The sequence below is a fragment of the Mya arenaria genome, chromosome 13 (assembly GCF_026914265.1).
Source record: "Mya arenaria isolate MELC-2E11 chromosome 13, ASM2691426v1".
Taxonomy (NCBI): Eukaryota; Metazoa; Mollusca; class Bivalvia; order Myida; family Myidae; genus Mya; species Mya arenaria.
Window position 1 is genome coordinate 11,441,704 of NC_069134.1, and position 18,677 is coordinate 11,460,380.

The 18,677-nt window shown below is 34.9% G+C and overlaps 1 protein-coding gene across 6 annotated transcripts in view; it reads left to right on the forward strand.

The window, feature by feature from the left end:
• The window catches only part of LOC128214670 (receptor-type tyrosine-protein phosphatase epsilon-like), an 85,632-nt gene that overhangs the window by 16,577 nt on the left and 50,378 nt on the right, over positions 1 to 18,677 (forward strand). Inside the window, exons 1-2 of one of the 6 annotated variants that reach the window (XM_052921264.1) lie at positions 10,826 to 10,933; positions 13,559 to 13,778. The exons of the other annotated variants lie outside the window; for them this stretch is intronic. Of the exons in view, the coding sequence (XP_052777224.1) occupies positions 13,718 to 13,778 (61 nt within the window). The 5' untranslated portion in view covers positions 10,826 to 10,933; positions 13,559 to 13,717. Of the gene's footprint in view, positions 1 to 10,825; positions 10,934 to 13,558; positions 13,779 to 18,677 lie in introns of those variants that run through there. 6 annotated transcript variants of the gene reach the window in all.

Genomic DNA, 18,677 nt, shown 5'->3' on the forward strand with positions numbered 1-18,677 from the left:
ATAATGGAAGATTATATGTATTTATTTACCAAACGAAATAGTTGTTTTCATTTTTGACATTTACCATTATGCACTATGGCACTGTCTTATCAACAAACCTTTTGTATGATTATCATCTCTATTCCAAACTTACCATTTTAAGTATTAATAATATCTATTTTGAAAGTAATAGATTGATTGGTCAGTTTAGACAAAGTTTATTTGACTTAGGCAGTAAAACATTCTATTTAATCTGTGACGTTGACATAAATAATAAAAAAAATAGAATTCTTCACATGACATTTTGTTTTACATTTATTCATAGGATAGCCCTATTATGTTTACTAGGAACAGGTATGTATACTGGATACCGTTATGTATGCTGGATCCCAGTATGAATGCTGGATACCAGTATGTATGCTGGATACTGTTATGTATACTGAATACTGGTATGTATACTGGATACCGATATGTATGCTGGATACCGGTATGTATGCTGGATACCGGTATATATACTGAATACCGATATGTATGCTGGATACCGTTATATATGCTGGATACCAGTATGTATACTGGATACCGGTATGTATGCTTGATACCGGTATGTATGCTTGATACCGGTATGTATGCTTGATACTGTTATGTATACTGAATACTGGTATGTATACTGGATACCGGTATGTATGCTTGATACTGGTGTGTATGCTGGATACCAATATGTAAACTGGATACTGGTATGTATGCTTGATACCAGATGTATAGGGGATACCGGTATGTTTGCTGGATACCAGTATGTATACTGGATACTAATATGAATACTGGATATGGGTATGTATACTTGGTACTGGTATGTATTCTGGATACTGGTATGTATGCTGGATACCGGTATGTATACTTGGTACTGGTATGTATACTGGATACCGGTATGTATACTGGATACCAGTATGTATACTTGGTACTGGTATGTATACTTGGTACTGGTATGTATACTTGGTACTTGTATTTATACTTGGTACCGGTATGTATACTTGGTACTGGTATGTATACTGGATACTGGTATGTATACTGGATACCGGTATGTATACTGGATACCGGTATAAATACTGGATACTGGCATGTATACTTGGTACAGGTATGTATACTGGATACTGGTATGTATACTGGATACCGGTATGTATACTGGATACTGGTATGTATACTTGGTACTGGTATGGATACTGGTATGTATACTGGATACCAGTATGTATACTGGATACCGGTATGTATACTTGGTACTGGTATGTATACTGGATACTGGTATGTATACTGGATACCAGTATGTATACTGGATACCAGTATGTATACTTGGTTCTGGTATGTATACTGGATACCGGTATGTATACTTGGTACCAGTATGTATACTTGGTACTGGTATGTAAACTGGATACCGGTATGTATACTTGGTACTGGTATGTATACTGGATACCGGTATGTATACTTGGTACCAGTATGTATACTTGGTACTGGTATGTATACTGGATACTGGTATGTATACTGGATACCAGTATGTATACTGGATACCAGTATGTATACTTGGTACTGGTATGTATACTTGGTACTGGTATGTATACTTGGTACTGGTATGTATACTAGATACCAGTATGTATACTTGGTAATGGTATGTATACTTGGTACTGGTATGTAAACTGGATACCGGTATGTATACTTGGTAATGGTATGTATACTTGGTACTGGGATGTATGCTGGATACCAGTATGTATACTTGGTACTGGTATGTATACTTGGTACTGGGATTTATACTGGATACCAGTATGTATACTTGGTACCAGTATGTATACTTGGTACTGGTATGTAAACTGGATACCAGTATGTATACTTGGTACTGGTATGTATACTTCCTACTGGTATGTATACTGGATACTAGAATATTTACCAGATAACAGTTTGTTTTGCCTATATCAGAATAGAGTTGCATTTGTTTTAATGGAAGGCTGACCTGGAAGAAGATGTCTTGTAATTGTAAAGCATTGTTCCCATTTACAGCAGTGAAAAGACACTGATGTTAGTTTCGGTTACAAGATCTGACTATTACAACATTATATGGAGCTAGCACATTTACAGCACCATAGGGGAAAAACTTTGGCAAGCTTGCAGAGTGTCGAATGTAGCCCACACAGTGGCTCATAAAATGGCTTCTGTTATGTTGAATAATTTATATTTATTGAATATTTGTGTATCCATTCCCTTGGGAAACGCATTGAATGCTTGAACAGTCACCAGGAAACTCGAGCAGACCATATTATGAAACATTGTTAGGGACTTTAATTACTTTTGAGATTCTAGAAGTCTGCCTTAGTTTCTGTGTTCCATATATTTTGGCTATATATACTATGTTATAGTGTTTCAGAAGATGGTTTGTCTAACTGAATGGTGGGATATCTGAAACTATCATAGTGTTGTGCCACCCTTTTGTAAAACTGCATGGCAGGGAATTAAACTGAGAATGAGTTCAATAGTGTACCTTTGAAGTCAATAACCTCAAGTAAAATGATTGATTGAACACTTTCTGTATGCAAGCCATTTTCTTTCCAGTCTTTATTAAATTGATGTTTACCATCTTTTCTATTAATTCATAGTTCTCAATTCCCAGGAGGTCTTCAGTTGTGTCTATAATGGTCCAAGGGCATGATTTTGCTGATACTTGATGGAAGGCACTCTTTTATGTTTCAGATGCAAACCATTGATGTATTATTAATTGAGAGTGAAAGATTTTTCTTGAATTTTTAGGTTTCAATTATTCATTTGCAAATGTTGGTATTTGCAAAGTCCAAAAGGTGGACTCACATTTGCAATCACCATGCCATTTTGAGCATTCCTGATCATTGATTTTTTTTCCATGTTGGGGTTTATTTTTAGCTCACCTGTGCACAAAGTGCTCAGTGTTAGCTATTGTTATTGGGTATTTGTCAGTTTTCAACATTTTCCATCAAACATCTTCTGCACCATTAGGACAATTTCAACTCAACTTTGCAGGAATGTTCCTTGGGTGTCCCTTTCAGATTCCTTCAAAAAAAGCTGTTCCATGCAGAACTCTGGTTTCCATGGCAACCAAAAGGAAAAATCTTCTTCTCAAAAACCACTGGCCTGATTCCAACATAATGTCACAAAAATGATCCCTGGGTGACCCTCTATCAAATTCCTTCACTCCATTTTGATTGTAAAAAAACATGGCACCAGGGGGATACTTTTCATTACATGTTAAATGGAAAACTTTGAAAATCTTTTCTTCAGAAACTATTGGTCAAATTTCATAATAACTTCACAAATATGTTCCTAAGGTGACCCTCTGTCAAATTCCTTCACCCCCTGTTGATTCATCAAAAAAAATAGTTGCCAGGGGCAGGGCTAGTTACCACTATATGATGTTATTGGAAACTTTGAAAATCTTTTATCCAGAAACCATTGACCCAATTTCATTTTTTTTCACTGAAATATATCAAATTCCTTCACCCCATTGTGATTCATAAAAAAACATGGCCACTAGGGGCGGGGCAAGTTTTCACTATATGTCTTCATGGACAACTTTGAAAGATTTCTCTACAGAAACCATTGACCTGATTTTAAAATATTTTCAAAGAAATGTTCCTAATGTGACACTTTCATCAAAATTACTATTATTTTATTTATTTTTGGTTGGCAGCATCCAGTATGTTGTCGGATCAATAACTTTAGAATCCTTTGTCCAATCATGACCAAATTTGGTCAGAATGTGTATGGGCATAATATCATGGACAAGGGTGATCACTCTTTAATCATGGAAATTACCTGGAGCTCTGTAAGTGGCATAGACTGCCCTTTGTTTCATTTAAAATGGTGAAGAAATAGTAAAGCAATTCATTATGTGGTTTGCACACACTGATGTTTGCCTACCAGGTATTTGCCCACCATTTTTATTTTCATTAAAATGATGTCATGGTGCACAAGATCGTCTTCTTATGCCATAATTGCCCTCACGTGGTGTGATAATCTCACGACTGGAAACGATAATCAGTTTTGGGCAAATATATTTCTATTGTAAAATATTACTATAAATAGTAACATGTGCATTATTGGCCTTTAATTATGAAACTGTCTATATCACCATTTAAGTTTTACTCAGGTGGGCAATAAAGGGCCATCTTGGCCCTCTTGTTTAAAAGATTTGTAGCATTATTACCACAATTATGTTGACAGAGGTCAAATATTCTAGGCAACTTATATACACTCCATATATGACGACAGCACATATTTAAGGGAATTCTATTATTGAGTGTACAGACCAAGAAACTGTCTGTTATGTCCTGGTTGTTAATGCATTTCCATTGTTTTCAGTCTTCATAAAAATGATGTTTACTGATATTTTAATAATTCATAATTCACAGTTCCTATGGGAGCCTAAATTGTGCTCATAATGTTCCAAGAACAAAAAGCCCTCTCAATGAGATTTTACATGGCTGTTTCTGCTCTACAAGGGACCAGAGGTTTTTGATGCGTGCTTTTGATTTATCACTGAAGACATTATATTATATTCAATATATTAAGACACCTTTATTTTGATGTTATTCCAATGGAAGACTTAGGTAACCATCCAATTGTTTGTTAACTGAAAGATCAATATTAGTAAAACATAGGGATACATAACTTTATGTATGTGTCAACTGAAACATCACATAATTTAACTGGTTCATATGTGTAATACCTGAATCATAAATATGGGTGTTGAAGCATAGGAAGTGTTTTAAATGTTGGATATATATTTTTTATGTGTGTGTCAACTGAAACTGATACATGTGTCTCACTTGATGCACAAATGTCTGAATCAATATTTATTAAATGCAAAGTTTATGAATGTCAACTTGCTCATCCATGTTGGTCAATTAAAGCATTCATATGTGTCAACTGAAGCATCCATATGTGTCAACTGAAGCATCCAAATGTGTCAACTGAAGCATCTGTGAGTGTCAACTGAAGCATCCATATGTGTCAACTGAAGCATCCATATGTGTCAACTGAAGCATCATTTAGTGTCAACTGAAGCATCCAAATGTGTCAACTGAAGCATCCAAATGTGTCAACTGAAGCACCCAAATGTGTCAACTGAAGCATCCAAATGTGTCAACTGAAGCATCGTTGAGTGTCAACTGAAGCACCCAAATGTGTCAACTGAAGCATCATTAAGTGTCAACGAAAGCATCCAAATGTGTCAACTGAGGCATCGTTGAGTGTCAACCGAAGCATCCAAATATGTCAACTGAAGCATTGTTAAGTGTCAACGAAAGCATCCAAATGTGTCAACTGAAGCATTGTTGAGTGTCAACTGAAGCATTGTTGAGTGTCAACTGAAGCATCTGTGAGTGTCAACTAAAGCATCTGTTAGTGTCAACTGAAGCATCAATATGTGTATTAACTGAGGTATCATCAATATGTGTATCAACTGAAGCATCAATATGTGAATTGACTGTAGCATCAATAGTGAATCACCTGAAGCGTTTAAGTGAATTAACTGTAGCATCATTGTGGTTAAACTGAAGCATTATGGAAATAAAATGATGTGCCAATGGAGGCATGTATGAGTGTGTTAAATAAAATATGTTGGTAAACTAAAGCTTCTTTTTGTGTCAGCTGTTAGCTCAACTGGAGTTGCCATGTGTCAACTGAAACATCTATGTGAGTCAACTGAAATATCCATATGTTTCAACCAAAACTACCATAAGTCTTAACTGAAACATCCGTGTGTGTCATCTGAAACATCCATGTGTGTTAAATGAAACATCAATATGTGTTAAATGAAACATCCATATGTGTTAAATGAAACATCCATATGTGTTAAATGAAACATCCATATGTGTTAAATGAAACATCCATATGTGTTAAATGAACATCCATATGTCTCAACTAAAGCATCCATGCGTGCCACCTGAAACATCCATATGTGTCAACTGAAACATCCATGTGTGTAGCCTGAAACATCCCTGTGTGTCAACTGAAACATCCATGTGTGTCAACTGAAACATCCATGTGTGTCAACTGAACACATGAAACATCTGTGTATCAACTTACATCAATATGTCTCAACTAAAGCATCCATGTGTGTCACCTGAAACAGCCATGTGTTTTAACTGAAACATCCATGTGTGTGTCAACTGAAACAGCCTTTCTTATTAACTGAATCATCAATATGTCTTGCCTGTAACACCCACATGTGTCAAATTGACCATCTTTATGTGTCAACTGAAGCAGTGATATGTGTCAACTGTAGCATACATTTGTGTCAAATGAAGTATTTACATGTGTCAGCTGATATGTCAATGTGTGTCAACTGATATGTCAATGTGTGTTAACTGATCTTGAAGCATCAATTTGTGCAAAATGAATAGTTTGTAATTGTCAATAAAGGCATAATATACACACAAGTGACAACTGAAACACATTTTATGTGTATAAATGAAATGGTGCATATACTTGTTCTTTGTAAGAACAAAATAGAATACCAAATTCTGTAATGTACTGATTGTGGTTATGTCCTGAAATTGTTTGGACATGAGATGGGCTGGAAACAATTTTTCTTACAGTCATTATACTATGTTCAGTAAAAAGAAGAATACCAGTTCTGGAGTTCTTGGGTGTCAGTGTCCTTGTTTCTACAATAATATTGTCTATAGATACTAGAGATTAAATATTTGCCAAATTCAATAATAATTGATTGTTGGAAATAATTAGAGAGGTCATTTCGATCAATTATCAATTTCATTACTGTAACTGATGGAAGTAGAACGATGCTGACGTTTTAGACAATTCAGCACACCACGAGTCGCACAATGGGTCATTGAACCCATGTTTTGGTTAATTAAAATCATGAAATTTATATTTTAAAATGCAATCATAAATGTTAATGTTAGTGATAATCAATCTTAGAAAATCATAATCGATAATTATAGACTTCGGGGTAAAAATCGATTTTTTGTCAATACTCCATCAACAGTTAATTGAATTCCAAATAGATATTATGCTGAAAACAATTGAAAGTTCTCGATGCTGTTTTTTTGTAAGAAGATGTGTTTGCTCTTTTTGACCCGACGAAGTGTTACATCCATTTGTGTTTTGCACATCACTCCCAAATTAATTCTTCATGTTGTACTCACAGTGACAGAAATGTGACAGAATTGAAGTAAGAGGAATTACATCTGACAGATATAGATTTGGACTGAATCCTGCATTAATCAGCAAGGAACATGCCTGACATTTCGGCAGAGTTGGCTTTTTAGATAATTTGATTTTGAGCTGCATGCAACATTTTGCTTTTATTTTCACACCACAAAACCGCTGTGCAATGCTTTTTTCAGAGTTGATTAATTATTCTGATGTCGTTAATTTCCGATTTCAGTACAAATTCTGGTGTGATGTCATCAAAACTGGGAACAGAAAAGTGTCTGGTCTGTCAGCTGTTTGTTTTATAACTCTCAAGAGGCATAATTTCTGTTGTAGCAATTCTGAAATAAATCATTATGGCAAAAGAAAAAACAACCCAATCTTGTCAACACATTTTATTTACTCTTTTATACTTAGGCACAGGGGTCTAAATTGTCAATTTTGAGAATGCCTGGCATGGCTTATAATTATGTACTTTTAAATATGGTAGTCTAATAACATGTTCAAGAAATTACTGTTAAAGTGTGTGTGTGTGGGGGGGATGCAGTCAGTACAGTCAGTCATTGAAATGTAACACTGACTGGCCCTGTTATGTGAAATTCAGAATTTGACGAGCCCTGTATACATTTTCCCATTGCTGGGGTTGCAGTCACTTGTGCTTATTTCGACCTCTGCATACCCTTGAATATGTGTTTCTGTCATGTGTGCTTATTTTCCCCATAACTAACATTCAAATGCAAATATGATGTAGTTATTTAAATATGTATAATAGATTAAAAATCAATTTTGTATAATCAATGCAGCTCACTGAAGTGACATGGAATTATATTCAAAAGTTACAGTTCCAGCCTAATGCAAACATTAAATACAAGTTTGAACACAAGGAATCAATTGCAATTTGTTTGTTGAAAGGTGCTAAAGGCTTTTGGATTGACCTTCCTAGAAAAATTGGCTTATTTGTCTTGCGGCTTTGCTGTAACTTTTAATTGAATTATTATTCTTATAGTATTTTTTTAATAAAAGCTAGTACATGCAAAAATGACACGGTATTGCATTCCTTCCAAATTTAAGGCTTTAAATCATATCAACTTTCATGGCAAATTACAAAGTCCAAATTGAGAGAGAAGCGCCTGGCACCACAATTCATACTTTAGTGAAACAAAACTGTAGCCAACCTGTAGTAAAAATCTTCTTAAACGGTACCAGTCCTTCTTGATTTTTGAAATATGTCCATGTAATAGAAATATTAGATGAAATATAATTCATACTAATAATACTAACAAGTAAGTGTCAACAGCTCATTTTCTTTGCACCACCCATAAAAATTAGAGGTGGAGCTGGCATTTAGTAGGCATGAATGATAATGGCCCATCTCTTTACTTTTGGAATCCACTCCGACAACTTCAGAATAATTTCATTTTTTTCCATTTATATAATGGTACAGTACAATTTCTTTACTTTTGGAATACATCCTGAGGAAACTCACTGTTACCCAGGGTTTTTATTTGTTGTTTGTTTAATTGAAAAATCCTTTCCGCATGCTTCTCTAGCATACATTATTCTAATCCATTTAACACTATGATCCAATTATTTTAATTATTCATCTGGATCATGCCCCAATGCCCTGTGCACGATGTATGATGATTGCCAATGAGAAAGCAGTCATCTTCCAGCTAACAAACACAATGAAAACATCATTTCTGTGACTATACAACATCTCCACCATTGTTACACTTGTCCTGTGATGGATGGGCACCTTCATTGGAAGCGGAAGTTGCCTGCACAGAACAACACTTGGTTCATACAACAGTTGATTGGCTTGTAAAAAAACGACAACTTTAATTGCATGATGCCTTTGATAAAATCTATTTTTTTTTAGAATATTAATTTTCTGCTTTGTTTAATATTCTGTTGGCCGTGAAACTCTTGCGCAACATAGACAATGCCATATCTTTAATTTTCCTACAATATTATAAGTTGAGTGAGGCAGCGCTCATCTGGTTTTGTGTTAACATATATTATATTTCTTTCCTTTATTTGCCATCAAGGATATTTATAATAAATGTGTTCTCCAAGAAAAGCAATTTTCTGTGCTTTTATGTAACTCGGAGCAGTTTGCATTGCCGTGAAACCCAGAATCTGATTTTGGATTTTGGATTTCCTGTATTAAGTTTCCTAGTGGAAAGCTAATACTTGATAGAATGATCGGAAATACCTCCCTGTGTCCCATAGCTGATGCAGTAATCAAATAAAATTGTCATTGGATAATGGGTCATATTGCTGTTCCTCATGTAACCATGAAATATGCTTTATTGAATTTTCCAAAGGTCATTTGGCACAGTGGACTTGAAGTATAGCCCCTTGAGTCCAGCTGGTTGATTATTGGAAGAATTTCAGATTAGTAAATCAAAGGACCAGGAGTTATTTTGGGGCATCATCAAGTCATCTATCTCTTGATCAACTCAGTTGTTGACTTCTAAGTGTGATTACAACCAAGATTATGCACCAGTCAATTGTAACCACGGCCACCCCAGGTCTGGGGGATATACCGGGATAGCTGGGGAAATGAACCGTGTTTTTACTTTCCAGGTGGCCCCGCAGTGCCGGGGAGGGGGAATGGGCCGTGTTTTTACTTTCCAGGTGGCCCCGCAGTGCCGGGGGGGGAATGGGCCGTGTTTTTACTTTCCAGGTGGCCCCGCAGTGCCGGGTGAATGCGGTGGTTTTGTCTTCGCACCAAACATAGGGGGGAATTGGTCTTACCTAAGGTCCCTGTGGTGTGCGGGCATTTGGCAGGGATTTTACCAGCAGTTCGTTCACGCAGGGCGGGGATTTTACCCAGACTTGGCTGGACCGAAAGTCAAATTCCCGGCTATTCCCCATTCCTGGGAGGGCCGTGGTTACAATTGACTGGTGCATTATATAAGGGTTATTGGTACTGCATTTTGATTAGGATTTTTTCATCATATTTGATTACATGGCTTTTTGCAGGTTTTAATCTTGCCCAGCTTAGCACCATGTGGAACTAGAATGTACCAAATTCCTCTCCAGTCCATTACAACTTCCTGGATTGAAATGCACTTCAATTACGCTGTTATATTTTAACATTTATACCTAGTGCTTCCAAGATTTCACCACTTTCATACTTATATTTTGTGCATTTAATTCTGATATTTTGTGCATTGTTCGTAGTAACACCTCCATTAAACCTCTTCATTGCTTTAAGGGTCATTGACCTCTATAATAATCACAAATACTTGAAACTGGGTTCATGATCCAATCAAATAATTTGATTCTGCTCTGCTACCTTTACCGAGAATTTCATTTTGTCCCAAAAGGCAGCAGTCTTGTTGGATATGTCGATAGAGTTGCAAATTCATTGTTGTATTGGGCGATGATGGCAGTGTCCTGTACTGCAAACACTGACACCTCTATTGTTACCATATTTTGGTTCCTCAATGAGGGTGCTTGCATGTCCAAAATTCAATGAAAGGTCTGAGCGGAATTAGAATCAACGCATGATTGTGAAATTATTGTGTATTGGAAATCACGATCAGCTTGGAAACTTTAGAAGCATACGATAGTCTATATTTGGATGAATCTGCAGAGCCAATCTTTTATACGGTTTATTAGGTGGCTTTGTAATGATAGTATTTACTCGTGGATGTTTAATATTGTCGGAAATGTTGTTTCATCATTTTGAATTGTGACACAGACTAATGAATTATTGAGCTGTGAAATCTGCTCTGTTTCTGGATGTATAAGCGGAGTGAGTTGTTTGCCTCATTCTGCATGTTACAAAAATTGTATTGTTGTCTGTTCACTAGCTTAACAATATTGATGACAAAAAGTATCAAATAAGGGCAATACCTAATTGACCATAAATTTAAATTTGTAAATGTCTGCATAAATGCTAATTGTTAAAGAATATAATGCTAAAAATGTTAGTTAGATTGGAAATCTCATAGGCAAAATTCATACCTATGAATATTGTTTGCACCATTTATTTTGTTTGTTAGAATTTCCATTATTTCCTCATCCAATATTTGGTTAGGGAATTATTGTGTTTTGCAGTTTATCAAACAGTCAATCATCATCCATTACGATGTTGATAAACTCTCTTATGAGTTTAACATTTGTGTGCTTGGAAAGCAAGAAACTGTCTGCCAAAGCGCTGTTTCCAGATCAACAATAGATTGAGCTATTGTTATATACATTACAAATATTATGTCTTTTAGAGGAATGAAATTCATGCATTTTCCGGTGTTGGACTTTTTGTTATGAACGAAGATACTGTGTGTTTTCTTCTATAGCATTGAACTGCATGTTAACCTTCTGAATTTTATTTTCAAATATTTCATTAGTGTTTTATTGATTGGAATTGTGGCAATGATGCTTTTGTTTGAAAAAGTCATTTCCACCATCATAAATTTAAATTTCATGAATGAAATTAAAGGGACTGTACACCAGATTGGCACCAAAAAAAGTGTTTTTCTGTAACGAATCTCAGGACAATTATTTAATAGAATGTGTTACGATTTGATATCATAATTGTAAAAAACTGTACCAAAATGTAAAAAAAAAAAAATTGTGTCTGAGACCGGGTTCGAACCAAAATTGCAGTCCAGCGTAGTATCCACTGAGCTACGATCGCTTACTTTAATCGGGTGACATAATAAAGCTATACACATAACTCGGAAATATCACGTGATAACACCGACTAGCCATTCACGCATAATGAATGAATTCTACTAGGTAGACATACCCAGTAAACTTTTTTAATGGAAAAATACGAAATAACTGCTTAACATAAATAAATTGTAAACTATGTGGTACTTCAGTGAGTAAGTGTCAATGCATTGTACACATTAATACCAAGTTTATGACAGTTTTCGACAATTTTCTTTTTTTCTTGCAAATTGATCATCTGGTGCACAGTTGCTTTAAGACTGACTGTGCGTTTTATATCCCAATTAAAAGTGCCCACATTAATTCAATCAGTGTTATTTATAATTTTCACATTTATGATTAAACTGTAAAGAAGTGGTCAGTATTTTCTAAATATGAAAATATATCCAGTAACAAAGATTTAGTAACTAAAAATAAAACTATTGTCATGGACTGTGACCTTTTAAAAATGGCGCGAAATCGGATGTCATGTGACAGAAATATATTTCTATCCCACGCTATACACTGTATGAGCGCAGGATGGAATCTTCACTAGCAAGTTCCCAATTTTGAAGTAATTTTGCTGAAGGATTTTATATCAAAATCAAAAAGAACTTGGTTATCTGAACATATTGCTATTAGGCATACTCTTGGTCAAGTGGACATTCTATTATTAAGCATTAAAGATTGGGTCATTTCAGTAAATTCTTATTTGAAATTATTCTCTTGTTAACATTTTTTGCATAGTTTTGTATTCCAGGCCCCAATTTCTCGTAACTTCTTAAGTCCCTTACAACAGGATTAAGCTAATCTCACTATTTTTGTTGTTCTATAAAATGTGTTATATTTACTTCTTCAAGAATTTTTAGAAATTATGTAGGAATAATCTGTATGATTATCAGAATAAACCATTTTTCATTTATCAAAATCCATTTTCAGTATGCATTTTGGCTATTTGAAATAAGCAACTTAAGCCTGTTAAGCTTAAGAAGTTTTGAGAAATTGGGGCCTAACAATTCATTTACTTTTGCTTGAGTTAATTGAAGAAGAAAGAAAAGATTAAATTCTTCCAGCCAAGCAAATGTTATTCGATGATTTTCCAGACAAGGTAAATTATTAGAAATAAAATCCATATGAACAGTATCTAATACAATAACAGACAAGGAACAAGACCTAACATTGGTAACGCTAGAATGCAAACATAATTACAATAACTTTATGAAATGCATTATTAATAAGCCACATGTGGCTATTGGAATATACTCTTATGGCTTTCTTGGGAAGAAATTTCAATACAATATTGAAATTGTGAAAATCAATTTCTGTATATCATTGTACTGGATACAATAGGGATTTTATGTGGAATTGGCGTTAAAAATGAATATTAAGCTTGCAACATATAGTAATACTGAATATATTTGGATATTTTCAAGTAATGGGGATTTATGTGTTTTGAACAATCTCCGATATTCAAGTAAAGTGTACCAATTTGCTGACCATTAGTTTTGAATGTAAAGAGAAGCTTTCATTGCCAACTATGAGCATGCCCATGAAAGGTATTCATGACAGCCCTGGTGATGCTGGGCCATTATTGGGATTGTATTAAGACATGTAAATTGCCTAAAAAACTGTGCTAGTTCGTATGAAAGGATTAGGAAGAGATTCCAGGACAAACTGAATCCAGAAGTAGCTGTTAGAATAAAGCAATATACCATTTTGTTTACAGAAAGTGCCATGAACAGTGGATTTGCAGGAGTAACAGTTACAATTGTGACAAAAGAGGCTGTGTCTGTTACTAGCCGTGATCTATATGGTTTTCATTTGATAACGGAAATAACGATGAAATGACAATGAATTTGTTTCAAAACTGAAAAAAAACTATGTCATGTGTAGTTTCTTGAAGTTTTTGGTTCCGAAACATCGAAGACGGTCATCAGTTGCATATGGTAAGTTGCCAATTGAAGATGTGTTGTATTTTTTCTTGTTCTATATTTGATAAAAGATTGAAATATTCTTATATTTTGTTAATTTAGAATTCCTTAACACATTATATATATTAAACTAATGATTGAGATTTAAAAGAATCAAGGCTATAACAATTGCCTTTGCAGGTGTTGTCGACATTGCTATCATTAAGACTGCAAATGATTTTAACTACAGCCAGTAATCAGAAGCAGATATCCAATGATCTTTCATGTAAAAGTTTGAACATATTGCGTAAAATCCCAATGATTAAAGGTGCAGAGCAAGCAAGCTTTTATTCAATAAGATTTTAAAAAAATATTCAAGCTGACTTATATTAGAATGTGATCTTTACTGGAAGAGAACCAAATTATGACATCATATGTGTTAATTTGTAAAACTGCAATTCTTAATGATTAAGCAAGGCATTTATTGGATCATTTATCTTGCTCATATGTAATTAACCACTCACAAAACAACAGACATAGCTGTAATTAACTACCTTCATCATATCTCATTAGCCACCATAAAATATAGATATTGCTAAGTGCAATCAACTGCCTTGCTTGTATCACATCAACCACCAACAAAACAATAGAGATAGCTTGCAATCAACTGTCTTGCCCATATTACATCAACCAGCCACAAAACAATAGAGATAGCTTGCAATCAACTGTCTTGCCCATATTACATCAACCAGCCACAAAACAATAGACATAGCATGCAATCGACTGCCTTGCTTGTATCACAGCAACCGTTCACAAAACAATAGACATATCAGGGGGGAAGCTTGCAATCAACTGTCTTGATTATATAACATCCACCACTCACAAAACAATAGACATAGCATGCAATCAACTGCCTTGCTTGTATCACAGCCACCATTTTCAAAACAATAGACATATCAGGGGGGAGGATTGCAATCAACTGTCTTGCTTATATCACATCAACCACTCACAAAACAATAGACATAGCATGCAATCAACTGCCTTGCTTGTATCACAGCCACCATTCACAAAACAATAGACACATCAGGGGGGAGGCTTGCAATAAACTGTCTTGCTTATATCACATCAACCACTCACAAAATAATAGACATAGCATGCAATCAACTGGCTTGCTTGTATCACAGCAACCATTCACAAAACAATAGACATATCAGGGGGGAAGCTTGCAATCAACTGTCTTGCTTATATCACATCAACCACTCACAAAACAATAGACATAGCATGCAATCAACTATCATGCTCATATCAAATCAGCCACTCATAAAACAACAGACATAGCTTGCAATCAACTATCTTGCATAAAACATAAAACAATAGACATAGCTTAAAATCAACTGCTGTGCTTGTATCACATCAGACACCAACAAAACAATAGACATATTTTGCAATTACTGCCTTGCTTGTATCACATCAGCCACTCAGAAAACAACAGACATAGCTTGCAATCAACTGTCTTGCTCATATAACATCAAACACCAACAAACAATAGACATATCATGCAATCAACTGTCTTGCTCGTATCACATCAACCACCCACAAAACAATAGAGATAGTTTGCAATCAACTGTCTTGCTCATATAACATCAAACACCAACAAACAATAGACATATCATGCAATCAACTGCCCTGCTCGTATTACATCAACCACCCACAAAACAATAGACATAGCTTGCAATAAACTGCCTTGCCCATATCACAATTCAACCACTCACAAAACAATTGAGATATCATGCAATCAACTGCCTTGCCCATATCACATCAACCGCTCACGAAACAATAGACATAGCTTGCAATCAACTGTCTTGCCCATATCACATCAACCACCCACAAAACAAAAGAGATAGCTTGCATTCAACTATCTTGCCTATATCACAATTCAACCACTCACTAAACAATTGAGATAGCTTGCAAACAACTGTCTTGCCCATATCACATCAACCGCTCACGAAACAATAGACATAGCTTGTTGTCAACTGTCTTGCTCATATCTCAATTAACATAAGCTATTTACATGGTTAGGTTTCGGCACATCAGTTTTCATAATTTAAGGCTTTGTTTTAAATTAGCTGGTTGATGTGAAACAGTATAATTAAATGCAAAATTTTTATGTATGGAATCTTTGCATGTGTCTGCAACCTCTGTGTATGAGTTCTTCAACCCCTTGTAGTAAGTATTGCATGGATACTTAAGACTACACTCAATCACTGACATCTGCAGTTGGCTTTCTCAGATGTCTGAAGTGCTGTAAACATTCACTCACAAAATTATGTCAGTGTAGGCAGTTGTATGCTAGTCAATGTTTTTAAGGTATTGCTCTCAAAACTACATACATTTTCTTTGTTGATCTATCCACCTGCTGAAAATGTCTGCAGACCACCCTTTTTTGTAGCTGTTTACGGCCGACATGGAAGCCAATTTCATTTCCTCTTCAGATTCAAATCTGCGACCTCGTATAGTATACAAAAGTCTGTAAGCGCAAGGACGGGACTCTAAGGTGGAGGTTGCAGTCATTCATACCCCAAAACGTCTTATTATAAGTTATGTGTCTTCAGCCCAATGTGCAGGAGCATTGTCTTTGTGAAAGGTTATATTTTCAATTTCACAGTCCTGTCATTTCTTCCTCAATGCCTTTGTGAGATGTCTCTTCAAGACATAAAATGTAACAAACATATGTTACTTCCAACTTAATATGAATCATATTTTATGAAAGTCTGGAATCGATTAAAAAAACTATTAAATTTCATAGAATTATTTGTGATGGTAATTTATATGTAAATGTAACCTACTTTTTGATAGTGATCTTTATTGACTGACTGGCTGCTAGGTACTGCATGTTATAGGAGAATCCTCTGGCTGTCCATAAAGAAAATTATATATATATATATATATATATATATATATATATATATATATATATATATATATATATATATATATATATATATATGTATGTATTGTATACAATTTTTTCTTTGACGATTTGGATCTCCCTTCTCTCTTAGGAGGATGCGAAAATCGTTTTTTCCACACCATAGTCTCCCTCTTCATGTCAGGGTCACAAATATTTCATATGCGGTAATGATACGACAACCAACTTCCATTATTCAACTTTGTATAAATGTCTCAGATGCTTCTATCCTGGTTTTCAACTGAAGTTCCAACATCAACGAAAAGCAGGTAATTAGAATGGGGATGTTGTTGTGAAAGGGTGGGCAGGCAGGCGGACATCAACCATTGGCTTCTGCCCAATAACTTAAGCTAGCATTGATGGATAGTAATGAAAGTTGGTGTGTAGGTAGCTTATTTGAAAAGCTAGCTTGGGATTGATTTTGATGGGGTGGGATCAAGGTCAACGTCAACGTCACTGTTACTAAAAATAGAAAAATGGAATTGATGGATAGAGATGAAAATTTGTGTGTTGGTAGCTTATGTGAAGAGTTAGCTTGGGATTGCTTTGAGGAGGTCAGGGCCATGGTCAAGGTCACTGTTACTAAAAATAGGAAAGTGGTTTCTGCTCAGTAAGTTAATATTGATGGATTAAAAATGGAACTTGGTGTGTAGGGATATGTAGCTTACGTGGAGAGCTTGCTTGGAATTTCTTTTTGAGGGGCTGGGGTGAAAGTCACTGTTACTGAAAATAGAAAAATGGTTTCTGCCCAACAACTTTAGTTTGAATTTATGGAAACTAAACACATGAGATACTTAACTTGAGATAATTTCAGTTACTTTTGATAAAAGTAAAGATAAAGGTTGCTACTTTTTCTTAACTCATACAAGAAATTAATTGTCTATATTTTCTGATTGCCCATATTAAAAACCTGGTTTTGTTTCCTTTGTCAATAAAAAATTCCATGGCTTTTTCCAAGACATTCCACTATATCGTCAACCGCTTTCTAATGAACTATGGAAATAATGCGCTGCACTTTGTCAATACTGCTACTATCCTGAGGTCTACTGCTTTTCTTATTGTCACTAATGTCGTCAGGAGTACCAGCTATACAACAAAAACTGCATTCAAAAATAAAAAAGTCAACAATCCCAAATTCTTTCAGATCAGGAAAATAAATGGTCCTAAATACTTCTGTCTGTCGGTCAAAAAAAACTTTCTTCTTTTCATTTCTTTTGAATCTGGCTATGTTTTTATGGACTAAATTTCAGAAAAGACATCGCACAATGATAACAATATGTTAAAAAAAAATTATTATAGATTTGATCAGCTTAAAATAATCAGACGAAGAATTGTTGTAGGCCTCAACATCATGATTCAAAGAATAGCAGTTTGAAATTAAGATAATTCTGAAAGGCAAATATCATACCCAACCATACTTGTCCAATTAACGCGACGGGCAGCTTGCATAAAAAATGAAAGAAACACATCTTTTATTTTGATTTCGTTATGCCAAAAAATACGGTTGGCTCTTCTGTAAAACATTTTGTAAAAATTGCTTGTTTTATGAATTCTTATACCAGCACAAGCTATGATTAAGGAAAAAAGAAGCAAAGAAAAACAACCAATATTTCTTTTTACAGAAAACCCTGACATAGGATGATAGAAAACTAATTTTCGTGACTTTTAGGTGTTTGGAAATGTTGGAAGAATACAGTAGCCTACATAACTGCATTAGTTGATTAAATTCTTGTTCTTGAGAAAATAATCAAATTTTCTAAATCGGAACCAATGAAGAAACAACCCATTCAAACAGTCATATTGAGCCCAGAATAATTTTCTGATAAAATTTAGCATGCAATATGTCATTGTTAATGTTCAGATCATTTTCCTTTCAAATAAATTAGGTGTCACTTCCCCCCATCCAGATGACAAGAAATATTAATAGATTGATAACTTGTCTGACATCTAATGGAAAAGGTGTAACA